The sequence below is a fragment of the Aquila chrysaetos genome, chromosome 9 (assembly GCF_900496995.4).
Source record: "Aquila chrysaetos chrysaetos chromosome 9, bAquChr1.4, whole genome shotgun sequence".
Classification (NCBI taxonomy): Eukaryota; Metazoa; Chordata; class Aves; order Accipitriformes; family Accipitridae; genus Aquila; species Aquila chrysaetos.
Genome location: NC_044012.1, coordinates 30,326,276 through 30,344,887, shown reverse-complemented (window position 1 = coordinate 30,344,887; position 18,612 = coordinate 30,326,276). Strand labels below are relative to the sequence as shown.

Here is an 18,612-nt window from a genome sequence, read left to right as displayed (position 1 = left end):
CCGACAGCGGAAAAACCTGACCACTGCTATCATAAATAAAGAGTATTAGGAATATGATTCATGAGGAGTATGAGTCTACGTAGAAACTTCTGCCATAAAAAATTGGCTCAGATTAGTCAAGCAAACCACTTATTTACTGTGTTTCATATACAGGAAGCATTGCACTGATTACAGAGACATTAAATGGATTCTTACATGGCACTACTGAGCAGCATTTGTCACAACACAGCAGAGACTTCACAGCCTTAATGTTATTCATAAACAAATGCCGAAATGACAACAAAGCTGAGCATGTCATAACGAGAAACTTTCAAAAAGCACTTACCTTGTGCAAAGGCAGCACCAAGAACGCTCCGCCACCGCTAGCATCTACAATTATTGCAACAAATCGGGGGTTTACTGCACAAAAGGAGCTATCCCAAGTAACACGGGAAACGCGGATGTCGTCGTAACACTGATCGTTTTTCACCGCTTGGCCAAACACGTGCCGAAATTTGCTCTGTCGTACCACTCGCCTCATTGTGTCTGCAGAGAAGAGGAACGTCAAAAGAAGGAGATCAGTTACAGGTGCAGGGACCTCCTGCTTGCCCAGAAGATGCCTGCCAAGGACCTCCACGGGACAGGACCCTCTCGCCTGCACCATCACCCAGCTTCCAGCAACACAGAAATACAGTTTCACTCACTGTTCCTGCACCTTGCTTTAGACCTGCTAAGTTCTCAGCCAGTTTTGCCTTTTGTTTTGTTTTTTAATAAAGTTTCAGGCTGTCTCGCACCAAACAGAACTGAACTGCACTTCCAAGGGTGTTTTACAGAAAGAATTTGCCAGTTAAACATCAGTTTTCCCGTTTTAAATGTATTCTCTTATTGCGGTAAAGGAAGTTCCTAATCCTAAAAGCAGTTTTTAGACAAGTCTCCACATATTTTCAGGGATAAATCTGGTCTTGGGTTGAACTTGTTTACTTTCAAGTCAGACAGGGTCCAGAAGATGTAAATAAAAATGCAAGCTCTCAAAATCTGGTGTTCCTGTGAAATGGTTCCACATGTTCACTAGCTTCCATTTCTTTCTTCTAACTCCAAAATCTCACTAAAAAATAATAAAATTAGTTTCCTAGGCAGAAAGGAGTAATGGAAACAAGCTAATGACTCAAATTAACTTAGTGTGTCTGTAGCACTTCTTCTCTTGAGAAAAATAATTTTCAAGAAGGCTTGAGTTAGAACAGAGGGAAAGAGACTGGCGTGGAAAATTCCAGCACTTGAGCCCTGGAAGAAGACACAGGCACAACACCGCATACGAACACCAACCCTGGAAGATAGCAACTGTCCTGCCCTCCACACATGCAACCTTACAGAGCCCTTGCATCTGGGAAGGACTTTTCCCACCATACAAGATTTTCTCCTTCAATCAGTGCTCGCAGGAGAACGAGAAGCCTCCATACAGCATCTTGCTTTTACATATGAGAAAAGTATTTCTGCCCCAGTCTCTAGGGAAAGCAAAAAAAAAATTTTAAAAAATAAAAATAAGCAGAGTCCACCTCCTATCTCGCCTCCCAGTAGGTCCCCAAGCACATGCAGAGGCTGGGAAAAACTGCTCAGCTTCACAGAGCTTCTTTCTCCAGACCCACCAGCCTGAAGCTCTCAAGTGAGAGACTCCAAACACGGCTTGAGCACAACTCCCTCTACGCAGCCTGTCTGCAGCAAAAGTGATAAAAGGTTGTACGTCTGTCTCTAACTGCAAAGGCTTTGCATGAAACCGTAGCGAAAAAGAGACTTCAGAATGATGGCTGTAGTCTTAGAGGTTTAAAAAAAAAATGAACAGCAACAAAAAGCTGAGTAACTAGAGGAAAGCACTCATCAGAGGTGGCAAATGAGCAGTCACATAATATGTTTGAAGAGTAGAAAAATGTTACAATTAACCTAACAGACAGCTATCAAGTGAAACACTCCAGTTTCCACATAAGATAAGAAAAAAAATAATCAGAGTATTTGTCTTCCACCAGCTCCCCCCAGCCATGTCCAGCTGAAGCATTTGGGAATTGGCACTGGCCATCTCCACAGCAGCTCCGTCTCCAGCCTGGGCAGCTGCTGCTGACACAGACCCGCTGCTGAGGTGCAAGTGCCATCAGTGTCACCGGTGTGATGGTAAGAGCAAAGCCCAGACCGAGGGGCACAGTGAGCAAGTTACCTGTTCAGGGAAGAGCCAGCTTCTCTGCAGACACAGCTAATAAACGCACCAATTATGGGGTTGTTTTGGCAATGGGGACATCTGTCCCCAGGTGTGGGGTGGAGGCCACTGACAGCTTTCATACAGGACAAGCAGATGGCAATGGCTTTCAGCCACCGACGACCTGAAGTCTGCGAGCTGGTGACACAGGCGTGAAGGGCTCTGCATTCATTTCCAGCCATTGCGAGTAGGTGGGTTTTCCCCACAGCATTTCTCATGGTACCATTTCCGTACTGATGTCCTGTTAAATCTCCCCAATTAACTCTTGTCATTTCAAAGCTACAGAAATGCCACAAACACCATTTTATTAAGAACTCACACAGCTGAAGAAAAAACAGGTGTAGTTTTTAAATGCAAGATTCTGTGAATGCCTGGGGTGCTCAAGATGTCCACGTGAAAAAAGCTATATATAAATTAGTAATGATTAATATCATATTATAGATGAACTTAGGCTTCCTCTGTACTTAACATCAGTTAATAGAATTGCATAATACAGTTTCTGCCAACTATTTCACTCACAGCACAAATAAAAGGCCTGTTCCACGCTGGACACGCCCAGTGACACCGCAGCGTAATGGGAAGTCATAAACCAGGAGCTGCTCTCCAGCTCCAGCCAAGTAAGTACGTACTCCAGGTAAGAGTGCAAAATCCAGACACGGGTTTCTTTTTACGCTCATAATGCACAGCAACACCCTGAGAGTTCACATTCAGCTCTACAACTGGATGGAGTAGGGCAGACAGTACCTTTCATGCAACTGGACTGTGAAATATTAGGAGCAAACCATTATGCACAGGACACAGATAATTAGTCACCTGGCAGTGAAGTGCACCCATTTTGGGGGGAGAAAAAAATGCAACTGCTCCGCTCGCAATGCAATGCAGGTTTTTGTTTTGTTTTCAGGCAAAGGAAGAGATTAAGTTATCCAAAATGGATGGGAGAACTCTGCGGAAGCAGATGGTACAGCGTGCCTCGAGGTGGAGTGCTGCCAGCGCAGGCGGCTTGGTGGGCACGCCAGGGATCTGCGCGTGGCCGTCCCCAGCGGGGAGGGTGGGTGAGTGGATGAGGCAGGGCACAGCTCCATCCAGGGGCACCAGCCCCAGTCCCTGGGTGGATTCAGAGCATGTTCCCAGCCGAGCCCCAGCCCCACTGAATCACGCACAAAGAAAATGTGAATTTCAACTCAAAGATCCCCGAAAGACAAGAAACACACCGTACTATCAAGCTGCCTGAGGCCCAATTAAGATACATCATAAAAAAATGCAGTTCCACACCCAGTTACTAATTTATTGTGTAGACTCATTCAGAGACCTGTCAGACATTTTCATCCCAAGAGGGCTCCTCCCAGCCGTAAGCTGTTTGGGCACTGCACCGCAGGCAGGGCTCCGCTTCCCAGACTTTTGCATCCACAGCTTCAATTCCTGCAGCCGGCAGCATGCCCGAGCAGCATCACCCCCTTCCTCCCAGCCACCTCCATCCCTCACTGGCGGAAGAGGTGACACCAGGCCACCCTGAAGAAGCAGGGATGTTCTTGCAAAGCCCAACGTAGTGCAACACCGCAGGAAGCTTGCAAACAGCTTGGCCCTTTCCCTCTTGAAAGCACACCTTGCAGCAAAACCCTACTCACTCATCTGCCTGGGGTGCGTAACTCATCTAGGAGAAGGGAAAAGTCCCCTGCTTTATGCACAGTCAATTTTCGTGACTGTTCACCCACTGGCAATGTTCCCATCCCACTGTGCACCAAGATTAAAATCTGATGGTTTAGAAGAAGGTAAAGCAAAGGCTTAAACCCGCCTTGCTGAGTTAACGCACAGGAAATTGCCCGGTGTCAATGTATCCTAAACCCAGGGGTTTTGCAATTTGTCCACTTTAATGCTGGGAATGTGGATATGGTAGTTAAGAAGAAGGATTATTTCTATAGCTTGGATAATCATATCTTTCTTTCTCTTGATCAATACCAGAACACCACACACAAAAATGCTTATCTCAAATATCGGATACCAGGAGGTCTGCCACCCCTTCCACTCTAATGGAAGAGAAACACCCTTTATCCTATGGTGAAATTCTACTACTTTATTTCCCTCATTTTTACCATTTGATGGAAAGGGTAATTTTTTGGTTTTCTATAAATGACTTTTAAAAAATGCAAAGAGTCAGATGTATCCAAAAATATCCTTATTTGTTCCAAACAGATTTGGAACACACCTTCGCTGCCCTCTTCCCCACCTACAGCTCATCATCCTTAGCAGGAACTCTCTGATGAACACATGGTGAGCAGCCTCCAAGTCCTCATTTCCATAGCAAAGGGAGTGATTCTTGGCGTTGGATCACAGCCATTTTGATCTGGCTGCTCTCCAGAGAGAAGGAGAGGGGGGGGGAAATGTGCAGGCTGCAGTTCTGAAGAGCAGCGACTGTGGATCTTGCAGCACACCACAGAAAGGGAGCAGGTGAAAAACAAACCAGGGTTAGCTTGATCCTGAGCACCAAAAAAAAGTCATCTTCTCCCTACCCCAGCCTGTTGTTAAAACGTGAAGGGCATTTAGCACCCTCATTTGTTTCTCAATACTGCAGTGCAAAGGATCCCCTCCTCCACCATCTGCAAGAAAACCACAGCTGAGTTTGGTTGCCACAGATTCTCTCAGCAGGGCCACGTGTGGCCATCGGTGGAGGCAGGCTGCAGGCAGGAGCTCCCAGGTTGGCCACTTGTAGGATTGTCAGGTGAGACACCAACATCTGAAATGATTCACCATAAGGAAAGACTGATTCAGCCTCTATCACACATGCAAAAGTGTGACTTGGCCCCTTGGGAAGTGACTTTGGAAATACCCGAGCAGGCAAGCAAGAGCATCCATGGTTAATGGGGCTGTGCTAGGGATTTACTCTTAGGAAGTAGACTTGGAGCAAGAGTTTTCAAAAAGGAAGTTAATTAGATCATTGTCTGTGCTGTTAAATCTTAGCTACAGAGCTGGAACGATCTCCATACACTTGCTAGACAGGAAATATTTTCTTTTTTTTTTTTGTAAAGTACAAATTTGGAGGATTTAAAACCTCACAACTAGGAGTTGAAAGGAGTTTAAATTTTGCCAGAGTTACAGCCCTCAGCAAAATTAAAACAGAAGCGTTAGACACCCTGCAAAGACCACTACAATAGAAGTGCTGACAGATCTACGACTGCGCTGATCTCCTGGATCCTGCTCCGCAACACACCGCATCTTACACATCCTGGTGGAGACATAGGAAAGAGCCTTCAAAACTCTTCTTCCCCCCCCAAATGTCAAGTGACTTCCAGCTGAATTTTACCAAACATTTAACTTTGTCTCCCACTGTCTATGCCTGCCGTACAGCTCAGCCACTGGCCTTTGTGTCAGTGTTTAAAAGGACCTTAGAAATACAGGATGCCGTCAGCTGTGCTTGCACAGTGATACTTTTCATTCCATTTCTTTCTGATCTCCCATCATGATGTGTCACAAGAGTTACCATGAGTTTGCCCATTTTCCTGTTTATAAAGGATTTATCTGTCTCAAGAATCCAACAGATGTATTTCTGTGGCTTCGGAGGGTTTTCAGCCTGCTTATGCAAGAGGAAATGCATCCTGCTAGGGAACACTTACAGGAAAACCCCCCACTAATGGCAAAATCCTGCTCAGCCCATGTGATTGTGATCCCTTCTGGAAAGGGAGACATTTGAAATAAAAGGCTAGTTTAAGTCACAGGCAGCGAGGAGATACAAATCCACTGGACAGGGAGAATGGCACTTACAAAAGGGTGGTACTTGGGACTGGAAAGGCTCTTCCTTAAGTGGAAAATGTCAAGATAATTTGCATCTGCTGATGGTGAGCCCCCAAACTCTGAATTAGAGCCTTATTGAAGAGGTTGGATACACTTCAATGGCAGCTTTGGAATAAATGTACAGTCTCAGGTAACTATTAACAAATGAGAAACCGGTAAGGAGAAAAAAAAAAATCCAGATACACTATAGGCAATGCCATCAGCACTGCTTACAAATGATGATTAATACCAGGGGGCACCTGCCTCGTTTGTTATGGGTTGGACAGGGTGCTGGCGCCAGCGGGAAGAGGGGACAATCCCGCTGGTGAAACTGCAAGACAGGAGAGCCCATGCCATGGGTGCCTGATGTGGGGAAGCCCAGAGGTTTCTCGAGTACCTGGGCATTGAGTGCGCAGCCCAAGGGCTTTCTGAACACCTTGGCTGAGATGCTTGGGCCTCATCTGCAAAAGCAATGAGTGCTCAGAGCTGAAATGTTTTAAGAAAAAAAAGTTATAATCATAAGCCAATCATCAGGCCATGGATGTTTCAACCTGAGGCCTAAGCAGAGAAAACACCCTCCCTCACAGCAGGGCCGAGCCACATCTGCAAAGCAGTTGGCCATCACGGAGATAAGCACCAGAGAAAAGCCCACAAGGAATCACTCTTCAGAGCACTTTGAACATCACATGGTAGATAAGGTACAGAGCCGCATATGGAATGGAGGATGTAAGCATGCAGAGGTTTTCAAGCCATAAAAAGACCACCATCCCATCGCACCTCCTGCTCCACACAGGCAAGGAGGACTCCATCCCAACGTCGCGGCCATCACTGCGTGCCCAACAGAGCAAGGGGCTGGTGGAGCAGGGACTGAGCTAACAGCATGTGAAAAAGGGAACAAATACTACCCAGGTTATTTCCTAAGTGCTCACTTCTGGCATTTCTTAACTTCAGAGCACTTGGCTGTGCAACCTCCGTGGGTTCTCTGTAACCCATGCATGTGCACACCACATTGTACACAAGCACAAACACACATACATGTGCCTGTGGACATACACTGCCTTGTGCTTTGTCTAGTTGCACACATATTTCACAAAAATACTTTACAGCCTTAGCATACTGCACAGGACAGCGTCTTACAAATGTCTCAGAAGACTCACTCACCTAGAAGAAAAGTCTGCCAGATCATTTTAAGGACAGCATTTTTGAGAACACCTTTGGCAGAGGAAGGGAAGCGGGACATATCTACGGGGGAAGCAAGCAGGCAAGCGTTTGCTGCCGGCTCCACCAGTTGAGCCATGCAAATAGCAAGGAGAGTGAAGACCATCCGTTCTTTGAAGCCAAATGAGCACAGACTGACAAGCCCCAAAGGAGCAAGCTAACCGCACGGGAGACCATGGCGAGCATGTGTTCTACACAGAGTCACAAGTGGCATTAGACCACAGAAGCAAATCGCCACCATTGTCACGGTGGAGAACCAGTATGGCACCAGCAAGGCTGAAGGAGGACTTCATCTCCTTCTCCAAGTACCAAGGGAATCAATGAATTCAGTCTCGTGATATTAAGTCTTGCAATATTTGGGCAACGGAGGAAGGGGGGGGGGGGGGGGGAATCACACGGCCACAAAAATTTCAGCTCTCCCTACGACTTCACATGAAACCTCTGACAGAAAAAAGGAACAGCCACGAATACCTTGATGCAGTCCTCTACTTTTAAACATAATGCTATTCCCTCTATGGTATACCATTTCAAATCAATTCATATTAAGTCCATTGCTGACAGAACTTTTGTTTTCAGATGTTCAGAGTTATTTAAACCAAGGGTGAACACTACTACAGATGGTCACAATTCCAAAATACATCATATTTGTGCACAGATTGTTTTCAGTCTTTGGTTACTTTAGTCTAGGTTGAGCAAGACCCTGCCATCTGATTTCACTTCATTTTAAAGACAAAAAGCTGGAATATGAACTTAATACTGAAATTTCCAGCTGTTATACCACTGGCGAGATTCTATTTTGGGATGGGAACCTAAACCACAAACTACCAGGGAATTCGATTATATCTCAACTGGAGAGCCCAGCACATTCAAAAATGTAACACAACCCAAACTTAAAATAAGCTGAAATTGCTATTCTGGACAAAGTGCAAGGTGTTGGTTCCAACCTGTGAAATACTTGATATGATTCTGTTTTTCAGAGCTGTACCCTGAAACAATCATACTAAGACCATTCTAATATGAAGAACTCTAAATGCCTATAACGCATAAACCTTCTAGGCATCATGAAGAAGCACATGTTATTTCCTAAGTGTTTACCCTGTGCATGCTTGTCTCAACCCATGTCTCATGCGCATCTCCCATGCTGTGCCTGACACTCCTTTCATGTGCACATAGGGATGCAATGGATATTTTCACTTAAAAGATTTCCAGGAATGCAATTTATCTTCTTGGGGGATCTTACTGCTCATACCATTTTGTAGCTTGTATCTTTATGGTCTAACATTACATCATTTACCATAATTTACAGTGACAAAAGGACACCACAGTTGAAAGTCATTACCCCAAACAGAGAGCATTGTCTGGCTTCATTTAATCTGTGTCATCTAGACATAAAGCTAGAACAGTGAACGCACACAAAAATCATTACACAAAATAATTTATCAGGAGGCCATAATGGGATGGGTAACCAGCAAAGAGAAACACTGCAGCAGTTATACAAACCATGGATCTGAAATGGCGAGGCAGCTGAGGAGCACCAATGGGTACCAGAGCAACAACCTCCAAACCAACTTCCTCTTTTGGGTTTACATCTTTTATAGCACCTTCTGTCGGCTGGCACTAAAGCTGCCTACCTCGTAGGCAGCAATGTGTGATGTATTTGGATGATAGCAATTTAACACACACTGGGCAAAAAAGGTCAGCAAAAATGAAAATAGAAGGCAGAGGAGAGCAAAGTAGAGGGGGGGAAAAAAAAAAAAAAGCACTGAAACCCAGGACAAAACCTCAGAGAGGCAAGTAATATACAGAATACATGGGGAAAAGAGGACGAAGGTACCTGTGGATTAAGCATCCCAGATACCAGAGTGCATCTCCATATTTTAGCTTCTACTTTTGCTGCCACTGGAGACAGAGTTACACAGTTGGTGGGCACCAAACAAGCTTTACAGGGTAAGGAAAGGGAATCTTTGCACTGGAGTAGACAGACTCCCACCTTAAGACACCACCGACCACAGAAGGCCATAGCCTTTCATAAGCTCCCCACCAAGAGCTTTTGTTCTCCTCTACTTTCTCCACTGGAATAAACACCAGAGATGCTTCTTCGCACACTGTATCCTCATCCACTGCCAAGAGACGGAGCAATATACTTCCAGAGCTGAACAACAGCCCTATGAACTTCAGCCAGAGACATTACACCACCATGATGGAAGATGCTACTTACACCCCTGGGGACTGACTGCATCACCCCCACAGTAAAAGCAGCACATGCCACAGAGAGGAAAGCAACAGGGCTTCAGACCACACTTTGACCCCGAGGAAAACATGAGACAGAGAGCACAACCCCCTGTGTAGAGCTGCAAGTCAGCAAGCCTGTTACAACAGCCAAGCACCAGGATTCCAGTTAAGAGAAGTATGCAGATAAAATGCTTTCTCCATAGAGCTGACCTAGTTCTCTTATCAGTGCAACCGAGCTAACAAGGAAGTATCAATCTGCTCAGTGCTGCTACCCCAATTTGCTGAATTCTTCAGCTCTCTTGAAGGTTACATGCAGGCTTCTTCCAGATCATATTCCTGAGACACATCGCAACCTTGCCTTTTTTTTTTTTTTTTAAACTTAATTTTGGGAGAAATCTTACTACCAGCTAAGGATGGTAGTTACAAATGGAGAAAGAGCACTTCCCCAGCATGGCTTCATTAATTTCTCACCAAATCACCACCAGGTCCCACCTTTCCCAACTAACCAGCTAAGGCATAAGCGCTTTTTCCTAACATGACAGAGTGCTAACGGCAGAAAACAACTGTATTTTCTCCTACAACTTGAAGCAATCAAATGTGCCCAAATGAAATAAAGGGCAAACATAAGCCTTTCTATGTGTGTGATAGAGGAGCTCACCGGTAGCCACTAGACCTGTAACTCAACTCCCAATACAGGATGTATTCTGCCCTCTTCCATGATGAGCTTAAGCTAGAAGTCAAGCAGAAAGCAGTACCCAGGTGCTGGGAGACTAAAGCACAGAAAGAATAACATGTGCAGATTTCCCATTCTGCAAAAGTCAAGAAGTGCAGACATGAAGGCGATTTGATTAACACAGTATTTTCTAAGGTAAGCACATTTCCTGTTAAACTCCAGTGGCTTTAAGACATTATTGGAAACATTACACTGATTCTCCTTGCTTACAGTTAATTGGATCATTCCTTAAAAAAATGACAAGAAGATGCATCAAATGGAAAAATCTCCAAAGGACTTGATAAACTGTTTTCTATTCCTCCTCAATTACAACATGCTATGGTATCCACAGGAAGAAACTATAAATGTTACAGATGTTTTAAGGAGATAAACAGTCTCGTAGATAAAAGGTTGCAGGTCCCAGTTCTTTAAGGGTGCTATAGCACTACAGCCTGAGAGCCACCATCAGGAAACCAGGACCTGCAGAAAGCTCTCCACTATAAACACAGAGTTAGCTGGGACACAAATTCCTCGCAACTTAGAAATAAAGCAGAAACAACAGATCAGCACAACCGAGGCTCACAAATAGACCAGCCAAGTGTGAGTCAGACTGACCAAGCGAGGATGCAGCATTCTCCAGATGGCCCTGCCTGACCACAAAGGCTCCGCTGGTCTGCTGGATGGAGCACAACCCAGACCTGCCGGGAGCCCACTGAGAAGACACTGCTGCCTCAGGGGATGTGATCAGAGAGGAGCAGGATGGCCAAGCGTAATGGCAGTGCCTCTTGGACCAGCACTGCTGCCATACACCGCTGTCATGGTGTCTTAAGTTTGTTTCCAGCCCTGTAATGGCAAATGTGATGGGCCAGAGACCTGGACAATATCACGGTTAGACTGGAGTTACAGCACAGATCAGTGTGGTCCATCACTGCAATTTTGAATGGAGACACTCTACTCCAAAAAGTAGTGATGGGTTTGGTTAGCATACCCTAAGGAACACTTTCATCCAAATGCTAGCTAAATCGAAGCCTAATTTAGCAACTTTCACTTCTCAAGCTACGCAGTAACACCCACCCAACAGGTGAGGCACTCATGTTGAACTGCTTTTGATGTTCTCAAAATAAAACCAACAATGGTTAATTGTCAAAGACAAGACAGTATCTTCAGCACAGAAGAACACAGAAGGTTCAAACTGGTCAACGCAAACACATTTCAGATTTTAACGCTGTACAAATAAGCTGCAAAATGAATCTCAATTCTCACAGTTGGAACTGGCGTGTATTTCTCCAGATTTCCATTTGCTGTCCTGCCAGCTCTTCTGGCCAAGCAGCCTATAATTCAAAGAGTACCATTGTCATTCTGTCCCATTTCCGTAACATGCAATTTGAAATCAGGGCTGGGGGAGGGAGGAAGGGACTGGTGGAGGCTAAAACTCAAATCCAGATAGTTCAATCCGCTAACTTGATTTTAAATCCCTATCTCGTGGTACCAATTACAGCCCCTCAAACATCTGTTTTAGCAAAGGGTTCCAAGTTCAAACACATTTCCTCTGTCGTACAGATGTTCTTTGTCGCTGATCCGTTTCAGGCCAAGGCTGCTGTCCTGTGCTGCGGCAGAGCCCCAGCTGCCGCACACTGTAGCTAAGAGGGCAGCAGCCTGGGCAAGCTGGTGTCAAGACACAAGTGCAACACAGAGCACGTTTCTCACCTCTCTAGGCAGGTGAGAAAAAAAAAAATTTTACTTAGGAAAGCTTATTTAGTTTAGTAAGCAGCTCTAATAAACATTCCTGCTACACTATGAAGAAAGATTTCAGATGCAAGAAGGAAAAACACTTTCCTACACCCACAGGCTCCCTGTGCCAAGGACGAGGCGTGCACTTGCTGTCCGCGACACCCCCAGCACCCCCCCAGCAGCTCTCTGCCTACCTCATGGAGAGCATCACACCCTGATACATGCTGGGCGAAGGCTGATTTCTTGGGGAAGGGACGTGCAGCTGGCTGCTCTCAGCTGGGGAACTTGTTTTCGGTTAGAGGCATGAAGAATTACAGCCCGTGTTTGATGACCTTTAAGCTTTACTTACCTGTTGGCTTGACAGTCATGCTACTGCACGTGCAACCCACACTTCCAGCCCTTTGAGAGTCCCTGTGGCATTTACAGCAATTCTGGAGGAGACCAGCCAAAACAACAGGCAGTATTACGCTGAGATAAGCCCCAGCTGGTTTTCATGTGATCTTTCATAGTGCTTAAGAATTCCTCTAGTAGACCAGACAATCAATGTGGCAAGCACTGCATATAAAGAACAAAAAGATAACCTTTACCCCCAAAGAAACATCAGGGAGCAAAGTGGAGAGTATAGAGATAACACACATGCATCCAAAGCATGGTGAAACAGGAGGCCAAACCAGGGTAGCCCACCTTTAAACAAGAGCACCTTAAAACACCACGTGGAACGTTAACAAATTGCTCCAGAAAGCAGCAGTGGCCAGGAAAAAAAGATGCTGGAAGGCACAACGACACTCAGCTAGAAGTGTTTCTTGCCTACACATCACGCTGTGCTAAAGCAGAAGTATATATTGCTGAAGTACGTCTGGCAACTCATGTTTGCCTAAGCTGGCTCAGGATTTTTTCCTGCCTTGCAAACTGATCTCAGCAGATCCAAAAATGAAAATAAACCTTAAAAAAAAAAAAATCACTGAAAAATCAAAAAACTTAATCCACCTCCTGTTCTGAACAAGACAGCTTTGTGCCAATTTACTCCAACCTCCAAGATACACTATAATTAATGTAAGTACTGCAGTAAGAAATTAACAGTTGAAAAGCTAAGTGTAAGAATGGCCACTTACATGCTCACAGATCGCACCATGTGTGCTGGTGCAAAAAAATGAACCATCTGTAAAACAACAAGTACACTTAGTATTATATGCTAGAAGTATTCCCAGCCTTGTACCTGCAAGACCCTGAGCAAAACATTTAACATCACATTTCCAACTTGAAAACAAGGATATCAATCTGTTTCGCTCAGGTAACTGCAAGAAACAACTGTAATGCTGACTGGCCACTGTATGATGAAAAATGCCAAGTAAATGCCAAGCATATACCCCGAGTCAGTTGGGCATTCAAGATTCCAGCATGAACTAACAAATTGTGAGTTTTTTAAGTATTTAAAGCAAAAAGGGGGTGGAGGGGTGTAAAAAAGGCAATTTCAAGAGGTAATACTAGCACTGAGCCGAGTCCCTCACCATGGAGCCTTTGCTGATGACTACCTTCCATATCAAGTGATCATCTGCCCAGCACTGCCAGTTTGCCCAGCTCCCAAGGGACAGAGTGCTTACTATGGCTTGAATTTGTTATTGCCTGCTAATCCCTGGTGGTGCTAATTACACTCATTATCAGTTTGTCTGATTGTGCCTGACGCATGTCCAATATCAAAATGTGCAGTACCCTAGGATGTCAAGTCCCTATCAGATTTGCATGGGAAGGGGACACTTCATAGTGTGATGTTTCAATACAGCAGGTTTATACATTTATGTGAGATAAACAATGGATTTTCAAGGACTCCAGAACACAGTCTCTATAGCAACTATATGCAGAACTAGGGGGATGAAGGGTGAGGGAGGGGAAGTTCCCACATTTCTAAATACTCTGGCCAGAGTGATTTGAAGTTCGTTTTCCAGGGACTACTTACACCAGGAATTGCAAGTGGAAATGTATTGCCTAGGTTCACACATGGATGCAAACATGGTCTAGTTCTAGGCACACCACTCTCCTCTAGTTTTAAGAAATCTGCTTAGGTGTATTTGATAAGACTGCAGAAATGGTTGCCTTAATATTCAGCTAAGAAGAACTGTACATAGATTACATATATGCTTATACATACATAACTACAAAGATGCTACGGCCAGCCAAGATTTGGAGAGCCACAGGGAAACCACGATCCTTCCTAAGGGGAACACCTGGCCTTAAGTGCAGCTCAGGAATACTCCAGATGAAAGCTGCGAGCTCATCTCGACACGCCTGACTGCATCAGGCTGAACCTTAATCACTTTAAGTCAGATCCCACCACTGTTTTAATTTTATTTCCATTGCTTTTCAAATTAAATTATTAAAAGGGAAAACAAGAATAACCTAATTACGATGGATTGAGAGGCCCAGCTCAATGTCAAACAGAGCCACTATAACTGATCCAACCACATCCAGCTTCTCCCACTGAGAGCCAGACCTCAAAGGAGTCATTACATGCTCATAGCAAAAAGCATATTATGTATCATTTTCTGTTATCATCAACAAAATTTGGATAAGACAAAGCAAATAACATTGAAGCAGCAAACTGATAATGCTGAATAAATGCTATTATCCTTTCTCCAATGCAGGTGATTCTACCTTGGTATCTAACTCATTAACAAAGAAGAAAAACAAAGAAGAAAAATGGTGAAAGAGCCCATGTTTTACTTTGTCACCTCTAAAGCAAGGAGAGCTCTTCTACTGACGAGCATCATGCGAGCATCAGCAGGCTGGCAGCCTTTGAAAGAACAACATGGGTTTTTTTTCCCCTTAGGAGGCAGCAGCAGATACCATTTTCATTATTTCTCTGTCAACTTCCTTGCTAGTTCCTGACCTACAGAGCAGGACTTTAAAGCTTTCATGGTATTCCATCACAAAATGGAATTTTTCCATTTCAGGAGCACTTTGTGACTTGTTACGAAGGTGTCTGCTGTAAAGAGATGACATCTGTCTTGTTGGCATGAAGAACTGCATGGCTGAGGTGTAAAGGAAAATTATCAATTTGCCCAACAGTCACCTTCTACTTTATAGCTACATCATTACCTCCACATCCAGCCATTAAAAATTCTGATCAGATATGTATTCACTACACAAACCCATACTGGCACATACACAACTAATGGTTGGTAATACAACTAATGGCTGGTATATTCTGTGAGGAACCTCTCCAGACAGTTTGCTCCTCCAAGGACCATGAGTGCCAGACTTGACATCAGAGAATCCTCCAGTGCAAAGCCAGACCTGCTGCCAGCGGGACCTCTTGGGCTCATCACTGCTACGTCGAGAAGCCAAGTAATTCTAGGGTCACCCTGGCATTTTACAGGCCTAAAGCTATCATCTAAAAACACCTGCAGAGTCATGTACTGAACAATTATAACCTCAAAAAGAAACAAATAATCCGTTTTTAGTATACTCAAATAAGGAAAAAGTAGAATAAAGCAATCATACTAGCAAATAGAAAGAAAGGGCCCAGTAACCGATTCCCAACTATACTGGTATATTCAACACATCCAGAATAATCAACTTTCAATGCTAGCTTTCCTGAGTCACTTCAGCTAACCCAAATCTTTTTGCCTTAGTTTTGACTTGGTGTTCACCCCAGCAACACCACCGCCACCACCTGCGTTTGTGCATATCGTGACAAAAAAAATACCAGTTCATGTCCTGTCAGCTTAAAGCCACTGACAATCTGACTTTTCACATGTGGCTATATAACCAGGGTGACTGTAAACTGAAGCTGTAAGCAGTTTCTAATCAGACTAATTTCAGAGTAAACAACCAGAATATAAGCGGACCAAAAATATTAGGTGGGGGAGACTACAGGGAAGGAGCTAGAAGAGAACACTGACATTTAATTCTTGTTCATATGCCCTGTAAAGGCTTAAACTGGGGCACTTCAAATCCTCAGTGAGTTTCTGTTCCAACACATCCTGAAAGAAGGACTGAGATTATCACAAAAACCTCAGTAAAACACAATCAAAACAAACAAACCCATACTTTAAAAGTCAAGTGAAAATCTGCCTGTGAGTTTGCCTAAAAGGACATTCCTAGCCCTGGGAGTGGTGCGCTGATGACCTCACCAAGCTGCAAACTCAGGCCAGGAAGTGTTTTGCTCATGTCTTCAAAATAGGAAGCTGGCATCCAAGTTATGGTCCTCGGAATCGATAATCAAATTAAAACCAATAACATAAATTCTCTTAACGATCAAAATGCAACGCTGTGCTTTAATGAGCCATTTTATGAAGCCGTCATTAAAGTCTAATATTAGACTTGAACATGATGCATGGAACAGTTACTGAGGGCAGATCTCTCCACATCCTTTGCTGCATCACTCAGGAAAGCTGATATTTTACCCTTCTGTGCATTCCTTCTCATTGCCATTAAACTGAATCTCTGCCTTTTGCTTGGAGTGAATCCCAGAAGTGACAGATGCAATAAGCATGAAGATTTAACTTGAAAAAGTCCAATGATGTCTGAAAAGGCAGCTCACTAGAAGACAGAGTAATGCCAACATAGAGACACACAAATGCTGATTAAAGCAATCTGTATAAAAGGCTACAAGTGCCCACTGAAAAATTACTATTATGATGTCCTATATTAAAACAAACACAAAGCAAATGCTCCCTGACATGTACCCGAGTGTGCCAGGTCTTACTATGGCTACTGAAAATACTAAAAACATATATACACAAAATAAATATGCATTAACTTGATCACAACACTATCTGATCTTCTACCTTTGTGTACACAGCCTTTAACAAACATGAATATTAGCTGCAATAAAATGTCTCGGTGAGTGCACAGCCATCTGTTTTTTCCCCTTGAGCAGAAAAGATGATTCAATGCTTGTTATTCAAATGAAAATCGCATATATCCTCTCCCGCTTCACGCACAAGATACCCGCTGTTTTCTCTAGCCATCGCACATTCAGCACATATGAACACGCTTCTGACAGGATGGACTGTGCCAGTTCACACCATTTTCCCACACTTCCAGCAGGCACGGAGCTTCTCTCCTGCATGTGCTTAGAGAGGCACATGAGGAGAAAGGATAGTGGCAGGTAGTTTGGATACAGCCTAGCCTAAAATTAAACCAGAATTGGTATCGGCAAACTGAAAAATCAGCCACAGCCTAGTATAATCAAAATGTCACTCTTTCATTTTGCTAACATCCTTGGTCTTGCTTACACTAATCCACACACACATCTGCGTGAATAGGCTGAATAGACATGCTCAAACAAACGTGTACAGGACTGAAACTACAGCTATTAAAAAACCCACGATGCTAATGCGTATCAGTTATCTTTAACAATAAAACTGCATCAATCAGTTTTACTTTTGTTTCCAGTCAGCTTTCCGTCCTTTTTTTTTTTTTTTTTTTTTCCTTTTTTTCAGACCTGTCTCCTGTGCAGTCACAGCATCACATTGTCTAGCCGGGGTACTACAGCTGAACGTTTGTGCAGTTGCATGTCGGGCATCTTTCCCTGTATCCTGAGTGGAGAAGCAGCTAATTTCACAAAGCACGGGTAAGTACTAACCTTTAAATTCTGGCCTTTGAGATACTGCTGTTAAAACAATGTGGCTTTCTGCATAGAAAACCAAAGCCCAGGAACATGTCATACGACCCAGGACTTTACACATCTCCCAAGCAGACTCAGAAGAGCCATTAATAACGGTGTGACATGCACCGTAAAAAAAAAAACAAACCACCCAACTAAACCCTCCAGTCATCTTTTGTCCTCTGCAACATTACAGGGTGGCAGCGGGGACGCGGGGACACGCAGGCACCCGGTGCCATCGAGCTGCTGCTGCATCGCCATAAAAAGAAAAAAAAAAAAAAAAAAAGGAAAAAAACCTGCCGAACAAAAGAAAAAACACCCCCCACCCATCCCCTCCTCGCAGAAGGCGGCCGGGGCTGGCAGCGGGCATCAGGTGTGCCGGGCGCAGGGGCTGCCCCAGGCGCGGCGGGAGAGCCCGGCCCCGGCCCGCCCCGGGCATGCCCCGCCGGCAGACCTGCGAGCCGCCGCCGGATGCCGGGGCCCGCGGCGACCCTGAGCCGCTCCGCTACCTAATAAGGAGGAGAACGGGGGAGAAACCCCGGGCCGAGCGCCGGGGCGGGGAGGGCGCTTCCCCTCACAGGCCCGGGCGCTGACAGCGGCCGCCGCCTCAGGAAGGGCTCGGTGGTAACGGCCGGCCCCGCGCAGTAAGAGCCCGCCCGGCCAGACGCCCGGCCAGACCCCCGCCCTGCCCTGCCCTGCCCTGCCCGGCGCCCTACCGCGGGCACCGCCGCCTCCCCGCGGCGGGCCGCCCGCCGCCTTGCCTTGCCTTGCCTTCCCGCCCCGCCAGCTGCCAGCCGCCGCGCCACAGGGCGCCGTTCCGCTCCCCGGTTCCTCCCTCCCTCCCTCCCTCCCTTCCCCCCCCCCGCCCCCGTGCCGCGCACCGCGATCCACCAGCCGCCGCCTCCCCGCGTCCGCTCCTCAGCCCGGCGGAGCCGCCTCCTCCGCCTGCCGCTGCCGCCGCCGCCGCCGCCCGACTGACCGCCGCGCTGGGCGGGGGCGGGCAGCGCCGGCGCGAGGCCCCGCCTCCTTGATACCACGCCCCGCCCTCGCGGCGGGCCACGCCCCCCCTTTCGGTGCCTCGCCTTCCCCTCCCGCCTCGCTCGGCGGAGAGCGGGGGCGGCGAGG

General features: G+C 45.7%; 1 protein-coding gene across 4 annotated transcripts in view; it reads right to left on the bottom strand.

Moving 5' to 3' along the window:
- The window catches only part of CORO1C (coronin 1C), a 54,614-nt gene that overhangs the window by 28,957 nt on the left and 7,045 nt on the right, over positions 1-18,612 (bottom strand). For 2 of the 4 annotated variants that reach the window (XM_030024730.2, XM_041125821.1), the window contains exon 2: positions 326-525. In XM_030024730.2, the coding sequence (XP_029880590.1) occupies positions 326-520 (195 nt within the window). In that variant the 5' untranslated portion in view covers positions 521-525. Of the gene's footprint in view, positions 1-325; positions 526-18,368; positions 18,453-18,612 lie in introns of those variants that run through there. The other 2 variants (XM_030024732.2, XM_041125822.1) reach the window with 2 other exon arrangements.